Source organism: Rhineura floridana, chromosome 3 (genome assembly GCF_030035675.1).
Source record: "Rhineura floridana isolate rRhiFlo1 chromosome 3, rRhiFlo1.hap2, whole genome shotgun sequence".
Classification (NCBI taxonomy): domain Eukaryota; kingdom Metazoa; phylum Chordata; class Lepidosauria; order Squamata; family Rhineuridae; genus Rhineura; species Rhineura floridana.
Window position 1 is genome coordinate 221561588 of NC_084482.1, and position 15179 is coordinate 221576766.

At 44.9% G+C, this 15179-nt stretch overlaps 1 protein-coding gene across 1 annotated transcript; it reads left to right on the forward strand.

Annotated features, from left to right (window-relative positions):
* Window positions 1-8998: 8998 nt before the first annotated feature.
* On the forward strand, window positions 8999-14579 carry LOC133379025 (zinc finger protein 701-like). Its single transcript, XM_061613636.1, has 4 exons — window positions 8999-9047; window positions 9683-9814; window positions 12852-12926; window positions 14491-14579. The coding sequence occupies exons 1-4, from the start codon at window positions 8999-9001 to the stop codon at window positions 14574-14576; spliced, it is 342 nt and encodes a 113-aa protein (XP_061469620.1). The 3' UTR covers window positions 14577-14579.
* Window positions 14580-15179: the final 600 nt, after the last annotated feature.

Sequence of the window (15179 nt, forward strand, 5' to 3'; positions counted from 1 at the left end):
GGTGTTTTGGACATCAATTTCTTTTCTAAAGAGCCCATTCTGGCGTGTTCCATTCCAGCTTTTACACCGTCCCTCCTGAACACTTTACTTATTACACACAAATGTGTATATTGTATATATCACACAGCACACACGCACACACCTATCTTGCCACTGCTTCTGCTGGAGGCAAGAGAGGAAGATGAGGTGCAATATTGGGACAGAAGGGAGGGAGGAAACTGTTGGCAGTGGGGGGGCAGAAGCAGCTTTTGCCACTTAGTCCTCCGATGGGTTAAGGCAAGGAGTTCTGGTTCCTAGAGAGGCAGGAAGTCTTAATCACATGGAGGGGGGGAGAGCATATTGAAGGGGAAGTAGGAGGGCTGTCTTCATTGGTATTCAAGGTAAAGAAAGTATTAGGCCCAGAGAGGAGGAAGCGGGAGCGTGCAGAGGGCAAAGAGGTGCAAGGGGGGGATTTGGTATTTTTGTTGGGGGGTGAGGGAAAAGGAGGGAAGAGCCCCACTCCCCCCTTTCTTCAGAGGGACCCCTGCTGCATGCAATCCATTTGCAGAGGGGGTCCGAAGTGCCGCGGGGTTGGCCTTTCGAGGCCCTCTTGGAAGCCATCGCCCAGGCAAAGGGATGCAGCTGTTGGGGGTTGATGTCCTGTGTTGGTTTTGAGGGCCACAGCTGGGGGAGGGGAGCTGCCTTTGCAATTCCTGGGCCTGACAGGGGACTGGTGGGGGGAGGGGAGAGAGAAGGAAGGTTTGCTTTTGGGGAGGGGGAGGGGGAGGGGGAGGGGGTTGATGGAAGAGGCCCCCCTTCCCTCTGGGAACCCATAGAAAGTGTGTGGAGGGGGCCTGATCCATGCAGTCCAGAGGCAAAGTGCGGCCAAAACTGTTTCCACTGAAGCTGCCCCCCAACCCTTTTGCAGGTCAGCCCATTCCCCCCAAGGATGGAACGCAGCTGAGGCAATGGGGGGAATGGGGGACCTCTTGATGCAGCCTTGTTGGGGGGGAGGGGAAAATGCTGTGCTGCTTTTCTGCCCCACAGCTGGAGGGAGAGCCCCTTTTGGATTTCCTCCACTGGAAGAGGGGCTGGTCAGTTTCCCTCCTTTCAGGCAAGAAAGATGGAGGGATGGAGAGAGGAATCTGAACCTGACCAGGCTCTGAATGGGCTTCTAGAAGCTTTCATGGCAGAGGATGGAGGAAATGGGTGAATAAATGTCCCCTCCTCAGCTGGGCTCCAGGGGAAGAGGCTTCTCCAGACATCCCCTTGGGAGTGTGTTGGAGGGGAACATCGAAGCCCCCTTGGGGTGGATCTCAGCTTCTCTTGCAGGATTGGCCCATCTGTGGGGGTGCTGGCAGCCAGCGTCCCCCCTGTCCAAAGCACAATAGCTGGGCAGTGGTCGCAAGAGCCCTGTAAGGCGGTCTCGGATGAGAGCCTGTGGCTAATGTAGTGGTTAGGGAATATTTTTCAACCCGAGGGCCACATTTACGCACAAGCAGCAGTCCAAGGGCCAATTTACTGTCAAATGCCAGAGTGGGTAGAGCTATGGATGTATCACTGACATTTGTATAGTAGAGTCTCTTGTAGCCAGGAACAAGTCAGACATTTCTTCAGCGCAATTAATTAATTATTAGATTTATATCCTGCCCTTCCTCCCAGTAGGAGCCCAGGACAGCAATACAGAGCTCTCTAAGGAGCGGGGTCAGAGCACGGGGGGGAAATGCTTTCCCTCCCAAATTTTCCACTTTTGTTATGGGCCTTCACATCTCTACAGTAGTGTAGTGGCAAATTCAGAAGTGCAGGGTCCCTTCATGACAGCCATGCCCCCTCCCATCCTGTTCCTGCTGGGTTGAGAATGAGATGCATGTTAATGCCTTCTCCCACAGCTAGGAGCCAAAAAACATGGAAGGGCAAAGTGTTGCCTCCTGAGAAGAGTCTCAGTGGCTGACTTCACCTCCTTTCACTCTGATTCACTCTAATTATCAGGAAAGAACCAGGAAGCATGTTAGAAGACTCTTCTCAGTGGCTAATACACTCTCCTTTCTTGCTGATTGGCTCATAGGTTGCTGGAGACATGGGGACTCTGCTGAGAGCCTGCTCCCAAAAAAGTAAGGGGTCTAAGACCTCCCCCCCACATCTATGCAGGTCTCTGGGTCTACTTTTTTTCAGCCCAGCCCACCTCACTGGATTGTTGTGAGTATAAACTTTTATGTGCCACTCTAGATTTCAGACATCCACTCTGTGTGGGACCTTCCACATCTGTGGAAGTGTGTGTGTCTATTGTATTGGAATCATAGTTTAATGCTGAACTATGTCCACAGAGACCCAGGTTCATATCCCTGCTCAGGAGTGAAATTCAGGTAGTGTCCTGGGCCCAGTGACAGTGTTGTTGTGAAGACAAAAGGAGGGGGACAAATTATGTTTCCCACGGTGAGCTCATTAGAGGAAAGCCTGCATAGAAATATAAAAATATATTGAAATGTTTGGATAAACATATAATAAGCAAATCAACTTATTACCCCAGTTGCTCAACCCTGTGTGGTGAGTTTGCTGTTAAGCTTTCCACCTCGTGCATCACCTCTCCAACTTGGAGTAGTGTTCTGTAACTTGGTGCCCTCCAGGTATGGTTGGACCAACTCCCATCAGCCCTGGACAACATGGCAAAACGCCAGGGATGATGGGAGTTGTAGTCCAGAAATGTCTAAAGGTTAACTCAGATTATACAAGTGGATGGTACCAAATAACGTGTCCTGCTGATCTTGAAATGGGTGTATTGCAAGTAGTTCTTCATACTCTTTTCATTGCCCAGTGAGCTGAACCAGACTGAATGCATCTCACTTTTCCTCTCCCCATATTTCTGATGGAAAGACTGGAGGTGTTTTGCATCCCCAGGAAGCTCCAAGATAAGAACATAAGAACATAAGAAGAGCCTGCTGGATCAGGCCAGTGGCCCATCTAGTCCAGCATCCTGTTCTCACAGTGGCCAACCAGGTGCCTGGGGGAAGCCCGCAAGCAGGACCCGAGTGCAAGAACACTCTCCCCTCCTGAGGCTTCCGGCAACTGGTTTTCAGAAGCATGCTGCCTCTGACTAGGGTGGCAGAGCACAGCCATCATGGCTAGTAGCCATTGATAGCCCTGTCCTCCATGAATTTGTCTAATCTTCTTTTAAAGCCGTCCAAGCTGGTGGCCATTACTGCATCTTGTGGGAGCAAATTCCATAGTTTAACTATGCGCTGAGTAAAGAAGTACTTCCTTTTGTCTGTCCTGAATCTTCCAACATTCAGCTTCTTTGAATGTCCACGAGTTCTAGTATTATGAGAGAGGGAGAAGAACTTTTCTCTATCCACTTTCTCTTTTTTTTACAATAATTTTTATTCAAATTTTCATAAAACATACAAGACAAAATCATAAAACATTCAAAGACAAAAAACAAAATCAAAAATAGTTAAACAAAAAAAAATAAAGAGTAAAATATTGACTTCCCATTTGTCACAGATCAAATCAGTTATAAGTCTATAATATATAACAATCCTGTCTCTTAAATCATATTATAAAATCACTTTCCTCCAGTAGTTATCTTACTTAATCATCAAATCTCATAAACATTACTTTATTCTTTCCACAAAAAGTCAAAGAGAGGTTTCAATTCTTTAAGAAATATATCTATCAATTTTTTTTCCAAATAAGCATGTCGATTAATCCATCTCATTACTAATTATAATAATCTTATTGTCATAACCATAGTCAAAATAAACATTTCAATTAATCCATCTCATCAGAATCTGTTAGGTTCAATAATTTCAGTAGCCATTATTCTATTATCCCTATTAGTTCCATCTTCCATCTTCCATCTTCAATAGTCTTGTTAAGTCCAGTAATTTCAGTGTTCAATCTTCCATTATCAGTATTCCATAATAATCTTGCTGTCATAGCCATAGTCATATAGTAAGAGTCTGATGGGAATTACCTCTATCCCAAATATTTTCTTGCCATCCATTCTGAATAGGTTGCTGAAATACTGCTGTAAAATCATATCTCTGTTCTTTTTTTCAAAATGCACTGGCTCATCTCTTGAAAGTTTTTCCATTGTCACATGGCTGCAGTTAATTCCATAGGTTTTCTCTATATTAGGCTCCATCACATCATTCCAGTCCAGAAGATTATCCATGCCATTGATAACTTTATCTCTAGAATCTTCATTAATTTCTTCAGAGATAACATTGAATTCCAAACAGTAGATTTTATTTCTAAAATCCATAAACTCCAAATCTTTTTCCTGTTCCACGTTTGTTCCAGTCTCCAGGGTCTCCTCTCTCACAGGGACCCCTATTTCTTTAAGCTCCTGCGTCATTTTGCTCAATTCAATTTTCAGCTCCTTACAACCCTGTCGCAGGTCTTTTTCCTGTTCCACGTTTGTTCCAGTCTCCAGGGTCTCCTCTCTCACAGGGACCCCTATTTCTTTAAACTCCTGCGTCATTTTGCTCAATTCAATTTTCAGCTCCTTACAACCCTATCGCAGGGTTCGTTTCGTTATCTCAATCTCATCCATTATTTTCTGAAACATAATTACTTCCAGATTCTCAGCCACTTTCTTAATTGCCATTTTAAAAGAAAAATATAAGAGAACCACTTCTTATTTCAGCAACAATTGGGTTAATACTCCAAACTTGGTGACATCACAGTATAAACAGAACAGCCAGCCTTATCTCTCCATGCTTAAGTAAACAAAATGCAGTTCCCAGGATCGAAACAATTAATGGCGTCGTCAGGAAACAGATTCGTCAAAATAAAATAAACCAAAAAGAGAGTAGTCTCAGACAATATAATATTCTTCAGAATAAAAATCAGGAATAGAAATCCCTCTTCTGTGTATATCTTTAGAATGCAAATCCAGGACAGCTTTTTGCAACAAAAACAGAGATAAGCTATTAATTAGTGAATAGCAGAGAGAAGTTATGGCTCCCCGGTGAGATGTCAAAAACCGATCAATCTGGCAAATCTCTTTTTACAGCAACAATTTAAGTCAAGTAAAAAAAAATATAGAAAGAAGGGTGCTTGCCTGTTAGTGCGTTCTCTCTTTGAAGAAAAGATGAACGTTCGCTTTATCAGATAGAGCTTGCTGAAAATCCGTCCCACCTTCGTCGGCTGGACCTCGTCCCATAAATTAATGAGATCTGGTCGTCCCAACAAAAATAGGCTTTGAGGTTAATCTCTTCGTTTCTCCCTACCCGGGAGAAGTTTTATCAGTCAAAAAAAAAAAAAAAGTTCTGACTGATATATCTGAATAAGCTTCTTTTGAGGCAGGAGCCCGTCTCAAAAGCAGGCACAGGCTAAGTCACCCTTCCCGGAAGTCTCTCTATCCACTTTCTCAATGCCATGCATCATTTTATACACTTCTATCATGTCTCCTCTGACCCGCCTTTTCTCTAAACTAAAAAGCCCCAAATGCTGCAACCTTTCCTCGTAAGGGAGTTGCTCCATCCCCTTGATCATTCTGGTTGCCCTCTTCTGAACCTTTTCCAACTCTATAATATCCTTTTTGAGATGAGGCGACCAGAACTGTACACAGTATTCCAAATGCGTCCGCACCATAGATTTATACAACGGCATTATGATATCGGCTGTTTTATTTTCAATACCTTTCCTAATTATTGCTAGCATGGAATTTGCCTTTTTCACAGCTGCCGCACACTGGGTCGACATTTTCATCGTGCTGTCCACTACAACCCCAAGGTCTCTCTCCTGGTCGGTCACCGCCAGTTCAGACCCCATGAGCGTATATGTGAAATTCAGATTTTTTGCTCCAATATGCATAAGTTTACACTTATTTATATTGAATTGCATTTGCCATTTTTCTGCCCATTCACTCAGTTTGGAGAGGTCTTTTTGGAGCTCTTCGCAATCCCTTTTTGTTTTAACAACCCTGAACAATTTAGTGTCATCAGCAAACTTGGCCACTTCACTGCTCACTCCTAATTCTAGGTCATTAATGAACAAGTTGAAAAGTACAGGTCCCAATACCGATCCTTGAGGGACTCCACTTTCTACAGCCCTCCATTGGGAGAACTGTCCTACTCTCTGCTTTCTGCTTCTTAACCAATTTCTTATCCGCAAGAGGACCTCTCCTCTTATTCCATGACTGCTAAGCTTCCTCAGAAGCCTTTGGTGAGGTACCTTGTCAAATGGTTTTTGAAAGTCTAAGTACACTATGTCCACTGGATCACCCCTATCTATATGCTTGTTGACACTCTCAAAGAATTCTAATAGGTTACTGAGACAGGACTTTCCCTTGCAGAAGCCATGCTGGCTCTGCTTCAGCAAGGCTTGTTCTTCTATGTGCTTAGTTAATCTAGCTTTAATTCTACCAGTTTTCCAGGGACAGAAGTTAAGCTAACTGGCCTGTAATTTCCGGGATCCCCTCTGGATCCCTTTTTGAAGATTGGCGTTACATTTGCCACTTTCCAGTCCTCAGGCACGGAGGAGGACCCAAGGGACAAGTTACATATTTTAGTTAGCAGATCAGCAATTTCACATTTGAGTTCTTTGAGAACTCTCGGGTGGATGCCATCCGGGCCCGGTGATTTGTCAGTTTTTATATTGTCCATTAAGCTTAGAACTTCCTCTCTCGTTACCACTATTTGTCTCAGTTCCTCAGAATCCCTTCCTGCAAATGTTAGTTCAGGTTCAGGGATCTGCCCTATATCTTCCACTGTGAAGACAGATGCAAAGAATTCATTTAGCTTCTCTGCAATCTCCTTATCGTTCTTTAGTACACCTTTGACTCCCTTATCATCCAAGGGTCCAATCGTCTCCCTAGATGGTCTCCTGCTTTGAATGTATTTATAGAATTTTTTGTTGTTGGTTTTTATGTTCTTAGCAATGTGCTCCTCAAATTCTTTTTTAGCATCCCTTATTGTCTTCTTGCATTTCTTTTGCCAGAGTTTGTGTTCTTTTTTATTTTCTTCATTTGGACAAGACTTCCATTTTTTGAAGGAAGACTTTTTGCCTGTAAGAGCTTATTTGACTTTGCTCGTTAACCATGCTGGCATCATCTTGGCCCTGGCGGTACCTTTTCTGATCTGCGGTATGCACTCCAGTTGAGCTTCTAATATAGTGTTTTTAAACAACTTCCAAGCATTTTCGAGTGATGTGACCCTCTGGACTTTGTTTTTCAGCTTTCTTTTTACCAATCCCCTCATTTTTGTGAAGTTTCCTCTTTTGAAGTCAAATGTGACCGTGTTGGATTTTCTTGGCAATTGGCCAGTTACATGTATGTTTAATTTAATAGCACTGTGGTCACTGCTCCCAATCGGTTCAACAACACTTACATCTTGCACCAGGTCCCGGTCCCCACTGAGGATTAAGTCCAGGGTTGCCGTCCCTCTGGTCGGTTCCATGACCAACTGGTCTAGGGAATAGTCATTTAGAATATCTAGAAACTTTGCTTCTTTGTCATGACTGGAACACATATGCAGCCAGTCTATGTCCGGGTAGTTGAAGTCACCCATTACTACCACATTTCCTAGTTTGGATGCTTCCTCAATTTCATATCTCATCTCAAGGTCTCCCTGAGCATTTTGATCAGGGGGACGATAGATCGTTCCCAGTATTAAGTCCCTCCTGGGGCATGTTATCACCACCCACAACGATTCTGTGGAGGAGTCTGCCTCTTTTGGGGTTTCGAGCTTGCTGGATTCAATGCCTTCTTTCACGTATAGAGCGACTCCGCCACCAATACGTCCTTCCCTGTCCTTCCGATATAGTTTATATCCAGGGATAACCGTATCCCACTGGTTTCCTCCATTCCACCAGGTCTCCGTTATGCTCACTATATCAATGCTCTCCTCTAAGACCAAGCACTCCAGTTCTCCCATCTTGGTTCGCAGGCTCCTAGCATTAGCGTACAGGCACTTGTAAGCAGGCCTGTGGTAATTTGACCAAATTCACCCCCAGTATTTCTTTACAATGTGTGCAAAACCTATTTTTTTGCCAACTGTCATGGAGATGACATGGAATTAATATCTGTGCAGATTAAATTTTTAATTATATCCCTGATGAAAAGGGCCCAATAATAAAGCCTGAAATGGTTCACAATGTGACGAAGAAACTCTGTGGGGCTCAGGAATTAAAGACTTTGCGGAAGCAGAAGCAGAGATGAGAGGTGAGGGGTCCGAGATGGGTGAAATTCCTGGGGGTAGCAAAGGACAGAAGAGGTGCCCAAGCATGGAGAAAAGTCTGGAAGAAACTGGAGAATGTTCTGAGAGAGATTTGGGGCCTTTAAGGCCTTTTGCAGATCAAGCATTGTGGGGGAAAACAACAGAGGAAAGGGATGTGCCATTTATTGATTTGGATTGAGGCTGCTTGTAACATTCAAACCTCTGGAACCCAAATTTGCATGAAGAGTGAAATCCCTCCCATCCTCCGTCTCTCCCCTGCAGGCCCTTGAGAGCTGCTCCCTACAAAACATGTATTGTGGCGAAAGGTGTGGGAGTCCCAGAACTGGCCTAGTTTACTCCTCCCTCTCAGGCAGCGCCATGGCCTCAGAGGCACCGTCCGGATTGTCTCTTCTCTGGGATAGAGTGGAAAGATAGCCGGGCAGCCCAATCAGGTAAGGGGAGCATCATTGGGGGAGAGACCGAGGGGACAGCTGGGGTGGATCTCCCTGAGCGTAGTGGGGAGGGCTCTGGGAGAATACTACCTCTGAGGCTGCATAAGGAGAGCCTGCCGGATCAGGCCAATAGCCCGTCTGTTCCAGCAGCCGGTTCTTGCAGTGGCCGACCAGATGCCTGTGGGAAGCCTGCAAGCAGGACCTGAACACATGAGCACTCGCCCCACTTGTGATTCGGTGACACGTGTCTGGCAGAACTCTGGCAAAACTCCTAAAATACACTCTTGGAGAGGTGGGATCTTTTTTGACAGCCAATCAAGCTCTGCCCTGTAATTGTGTCTAAGCAGTGTAAAATCCAGAAATACTCACCCCCACAAAAGCTAAATAAAATGTAACTGTACTAAAGAAATGCAAAGAAAAAGAGAGTGGGACAGCTTCAAGAGAGTCACACGGCTTGGTACCAAAATACCTGATGGAACGCCTCTCCTGACACGAACCCACTCGTACACTACGCTTAACATCTAAGGCCCTCTTCCGGGTGCCCACTCCGAGGGAAACTCGGAGTCTGGCAATAAGGGAGAGAGCCTTCTCAGTGGTGGCCCCCAAATTATGGAATGATTTCTGTGATGAGGTGCGCCTGGCGCCAACACTGTTATCTTTTCGGCACCAGGTCAAGACTTTCCTCTTCTCCCAGGCATTTTAGCATGTGCTTTTAAATTGCTTTTTAAAATGTATTTTTAGATTTCTATATTGCTTTTGTGGTAAACCACCCAGAGAGCTTCGGCTATGGGGTTGTATATAAATGCAATAAAATTAATTAATTAATTAATTAATCCCAGCGTGCCCCACTGGTCAGGCTATTAGTACGATATGAACCAAAGTGTAGCTGCTAAGTGTCCTGCTCTGTTGCCATTCCCAGCATACTGCCTCTGGCAGTGGAGGGAATGCATTGCCATTGTGGCTCATAGCCACTGATGTCCTGATCCTCCATGGATTTGTCCAATCTTCTTTGAAAGCTATTCAAGTTTTTGGCTGAGCAAATGGTACATGTTTGGAGAAATTGCCTCTTCTTTTTCCAGGATCTGTTGCCCTTCCAGGGTCTGGTGACCTTTGAGGAGGTGGCCGTGTATTTCACAGAGGAGGAATGGGCCCTGCTGGATCCCGGCCAAAGAGCTCTGCACAGGGAAGTCATGGAGGAGAATTATGAGACGGTGGCCTCTCTCGGTAAGGGCACTTTTCCCCCTTGACTGATGAATGCTGAAGATATGAATTTAGTACCTGTGCTATTTAACCTTCCCCGGCAGGGGTGTTGTTAGAGAAATGGGTGGCTGAGCCCCAGATATTTGGGGAGGGACTGCAGCTCAGAGGGGGAACACCTGCTTTGCATGTAGAAGGTCCGAGGTTCAGTCCCTGGTAGGTCCGAGAAGGGTGAAATGATCCTGTAGGAGTTGCTGGAAAAGAGGTGCTTTCTCTGCCTGAGATCCTGGAGATCCATTGCTAGTTCTAGTAGCCAAGGCTGGGCTAGATGGACAAATTCTCTGATCTGGTGTAATGCAACTTCCTCTGTTCTTGGGGCTTTTTGATCATTAAATGTGAGGAAGGAGCTCCAAAACCCCAGCAGAGCATCTTTTCCTGCATCCCCAGCAGGTAATAGACATTCTGTGACTTATACTCTAAACTCCCAGTGGAAAAAGATGCTCCTGGGAGCATACAGTGCCTCCTCCCTTCCTCTGCCCAAAGGTCAGCTTTTGTCTTTGAAGCAGGAAGAAGCGGCAGTTTGGAGAAGAGGAAGCGGAGGTGGAGGCTACAGTTTGTAGGGAATGACCTCCAGAAGACAGGACAGAGAGCAAGATTTAGCTTTGCCAGCCCTGGTGGGAAGTCTGGAAACAGAAATGGAGCACAGAGACTCTTTGACTCAGGCAGGGACACAGCGAAGACAGGAGGCAAGAGGGACCCCGAGAAAGGCTCCTTGGCAGCTAGAACAAGGGCCGTTCCCTCAGCTAGCAGAGATCCCGGGAAAGCAGGAATTGCAGCAGCGCCCTTGAAAGGGGACGTTTGCTCCGGCAGGAAAGGGTCCAGAGAAGGCAGGAACCTGCAGTGATGAATGAAAAGCAGGGGAGGGTGATGGAGTCAGACCCCAGTTGACATCTGGGGCTAAGAGAGATTTCAAGCAGCAAAAGGAACCGCACAAACTGGAACCCAGAGTGGGACCAGGAGTTCAGTTTTATCCACTTTTGGGAAAGGTTTCAAAGCAGATTCCCACATTGGTTAGCTGAGGGAGTTCTCTCTCCTGACCAGGTCATGTCCTGTGCATACGACTTGCAATGTCATCTCAGCTGAGAAGACCAATTTTAATCCTTAGGCTACTTTTTCCCATCAGGCCTCTTTGTTTCTGTTGCAAAGTGACCCATATAGAAGCCATTTTTAAAGCTCATATTATCAATATTGAGCTGGAGGGTCTCCCAGGCTCATAAAGTAGTAGCCAGCCAACATCACCTTCACCTGTATAAATCTCCCGTGCTTTAAGATCAGCAGATGAGGCCTTCCTGGTGGTCCCTACACGGGATGAGGTACATGGTGATTTTTCAGTAAAGGCTCCTCGACATGGAACATTCTCCCTACGTCGGGCCTCGTCTCTTTATATTTCCATGCCGTCGGTGAAGACATCTTTTTGGAAGGTGTTCGGAGGAAGACAGACCCGAAATTCCTGCTGCTTCTAATAGTTGTCATTCAGTGTTTTATTGTGTGTTTGGATAGACTGTGGGAGTTTTTTGGGATGTTTATATATTCTTATCTACTTCTTCTTTATTATAAACTGTCCTGTCCAAAAAGGTGACGTATAATTCACCTACATGACAATGAATAAGTAAATATCCACTAATAGCAGAGCTGTAAAAAAATGGAAGAAAATAACGAACTGATAACAGAAACCAGCAATGCGCAATATTGCACCTCATCTTCCTCTCTTCCCTCCTGCAGTAGCAGAAGCAAGACAGCCGTGTGCGTGTGTGATATACATAATAGTTTTTGCCAGCAGTTAGGTCTGACCAGGTGAACCAAGTGGCCAGAGATCTCAGCCAAGAATCTTTTTACGTCTAGGAATATCTAATGGCCGATCAACAAAGGAAATCTTTATCAGTGTCTATGTATAATTAACACGTCTAATTTACTATACTTTGTGGACATAGCCACATATCAGAACATAGGTCTTACACAGCACATACAAAGGGGATGTACGCTAACGTGTTGCATTTCAAAGGACAGCATAGGTCACATTGATTTCCATCTGAAAAGGAGTGATCTCACCTTTGCTGCGTGTGGACCTTAACACTCAGAGCAGGTGGTTCTTTCTTCGACCAGTGTCACGGACAACTGGTAAAAATCCCCAAGGCTGTCTGTCTTTTATAGCTCTAGTTTGTATCTATCTAGACCAGGGTTTCCCGACCTTTGAGCCACAGATGTTGTGGGACTACAACTCCCATCAGCCCCATCCAGCATGGCCAATGGTCAGGAATTATGGGAACTGTAGTCCAGCAACATCTGTGGACCAAAGGTTGGGAAACCCTGATCTAGACTCTGTCAGTTCATGCTCATATTACTACTATACTCTTGTTTCCATCATTTGAACTCTCATCCTAACCTGCATCTTGATGCTGATGTTGTATTCTAATAAGTTCTCCTGACTCACCCCTGTACAGCTTCAGCCATATATAGACATGATCATTGGCTGAATGCCCGGACTCCTTATAAAATGTTGATACTTTACGGGAAAGAATTTATTTTGGAACTACTGTAAACAAAACTCAAAGGAAAAAAGACACTTTAACTGGCAGCTTGTCTTTTTACTCATGTTTTGGCTTGTATTGTTTGCGCTACTTTTCCACACATAATTCTATGTAAATCAATTATAAAGAATTGGAGATGGCCAATTTCTATAAATACAGGTGGCCTGTGACACAGTGAATTGCATCCACTGTTGCTGACTTTACTAGGTTCTGCCCTAGTAGTTTGCAGCCTACTAAGAAGCTGGCTTTACTAGGTTCACCCCCAACAGGCATTTCAAGATGAGCTTCATGCCCAGTGGACGCATGTTCACAAGTGCCAGACTGACCCTACTTGGTCCACACAACTCTGTTCTATTCACCGAGAGCAGGACTTACCAGATCAAAATTATACCTTTTCTTATCTATAAAAATCTCTGTTTGTAAGGGCTGAATATTTTCTGGTCAAAAGTAACTAGTCTTGTCTATTTCCTTCAAAGAGTCGGACCTCCATTCGTGTTGGGAAGAAAGAAAAGATCCCTTTATCCAGTATCCCAAAGATGCGACATCAACAGGTAGATGTTCAGCTGCGTTGAGGCCCCATTTTGGTTTGGAAATTGTAGGATTTTTCAGTTCCTGTGTAATATGATTCGTTGCAGATTAATTGACTCATCAGGGTGTGAGTTCTCCTGGAGAACATCTTAGATGTCTTTAAGAAGAGCCTGCTGGATCAGGCCAATGGCAGCATGCCTATAGGAAGCAAGCAAGCAGGACCTGAGTGCAACCCTTGCCCCGTTGGGAGCACAGTGACTGTCTTAAAGCTGCAAAGTGCTCTCTGAAGTACCCTTCCCCCTCCTTTCATTGAGCAGGGGGGGAGGGAAAAAAGGTGCCTTTCGGATGGGCTGCCTGCCAGAGAAGTCCCATGCACAGCCGATCTTTCTAAAAAGCAGTGGCTTCCGAAAGTGAACAGGCACCCACAGCCAAGCTGAGCCCTTGGCTCGCCACCCCACACTGCTTCTTTCAACTTCAGGAGCTGAATGGGGCTGCTTCACAGAGCAGTGCTGGGAGGGAGAAGTGATTTCCATTCATTGGAAACAGCTTCCCCTTCCTTGAGCAAAGCCCCCTCTAACCGCTGATCAGCTGACTGGCAGGTGCAAGTGCGCCCCAGTCCAGCAAAGGAGCAATTGGCAGCCCATTTCAAGGTCCTGGTGGTTCTTTTGAAGCCTCACCTTTATCTGCCGCACATCTGATGTCAGATCGGAGGGTGGTGCCTTTATGTCCTCCCTGTAGACTTCCCATTCGCATCTGATCAGGCACTGTGAGGATGCTGGACTAGATAGGCCTGTGGTCTGATTCCACAGGGCTGTTCTGAGGAAGAGCCGCTAGGTTGAAGTTCCTTTTCTACCTGCTGAGGAATCCCCCAAATTAAGATGGCTGGATTGGTTTCCACAGAGCCCCTGAGTTGAGATTTATGTACACCTCCAGGCAACTGGTCAGGAGGATAACTTGGGTCCCTGTACTAATCAGTTCCCGATCTAAAATCTTTGTTTGCTTTGGGGAGGAGAGGATAATTTGGGAATGTCAAAACTAGGCTTCACCTCTTGGCTGGAAGAGCATGATCCAGTTGTATGTGGCTCTGATGAAAGGGAGAGATCAGTAGGTATGGACTTGAAAGATAACTCAGGGGACTTCCGGGAAGGGTGACTTAGCCTGTGCCTGCTTTTGAGACGGGCTCCTGCCTCAAAAGAAGCTTATTCAGATATATCAGTCAGAACTTTTTTTTTTTTTTGACTGATAAAACTTCTCCCGGGTAGGGAGAAACGAAGAGATTAACCTCAAAGCCTATTTTTGTTGGGACGACCAGATCTCATTAATTTATGGGACGAGGTCCAGCCGACGAAGGTGGGACGGATTTTCAACAAGCTCTATCTGATAAAGCGAACGTTCATCTTTTCTTCAAAGAGAGAACGCACTAACAGGCAAGCACCCTTCTTTCTATATTTTTTTTTACTTGACTTAAATTGTTGCTGTAAAAAGAGATTTGCCAGATTGATCGGTTTTTGACATCTCACCGGGGAGCCATAACTTCTCTCTGCTATTCACTAATTAATAGCTTATCTCTGTTTTTGTTGCAAAAAGCTGTCCTGGATTTGCATTCTAAAGATATACACAGAAGAGGGATTTCTATTCCTGATTTTTATTCTGAAGAATATTATATTGTCTGAGACTACTCTCTTTTTGGTTTATTTTATTTTGACGAATCTGTTTCCTGACGACGCCATTAATTGTTTCGATCCTGGGAACTGCATTTTGTTTACTTAAGCATGGAGAGATAAGGCTGGCTGTTCTGTTTATACTGTGATGTCACCAAGTTTGGAGTATTAACCCAATTGTTGCTGAAATAAGAAGTGGTTCTCTTATATTTTTCTTTTAAAATGGCAATTAAGAAAGTGGCCGAGAATCTGGAAGTAATTATGTTTCAGAAAATAATGGATGAGATTGAGATAACGAAACGAACCCTGCGACAGGGTTGTAAGGAGCTGAAAATTGAATTGAGCAAAATGACGCAGGAGTTTAAAGAAATAGGGGTCCCTGTGAGAGAGGAGACCCTGGAGACTGGAACAAACGTGGAACAGGAAAAAGACCTGCGACAGGGTTGTAAGGAGCTGAAAATTGAATTGAGCAAAATGACGCAGGAGCTTAAAGAAATAGGGGTCCCTGTGAGAGAGGAGACCCTGGAGACTGGAACAAACGTGGAACAGGAAAAAGATTTGGAGTTTATGGATTTTAGAAATAAAATCTACTGTTTGGAATTCAATGTTATCTCT

What these genes read in the sequence shown, in the direction of transcription:
- LOC133379025 (XM_061613636.1), top strand. Translation starts at nt 8,999, where the DNA reads ATGCAAAGAAAAAGAGAGTGGGACAGCTTCAAGAGAGTCACACGGCTT. An exon ending in CAAGAGAGTCACACGGCTTG is followed by an intron (nt 9,048 to 9,682) that starts GTACCAAAATAC and finishes ATCTGTTGCCCT; the next exon opens with TCCAGGGTCTGGTGACCTTT. An exon ending in TGAGACGGTGGCCTCTCTCG is followed by an intron (nt 9,815 to 12,851) that starts GTAAGGGCACTT and finishes TTTCCTTCAAAG; the next exon opens with AGTCGGACCTCCATTCGTGT.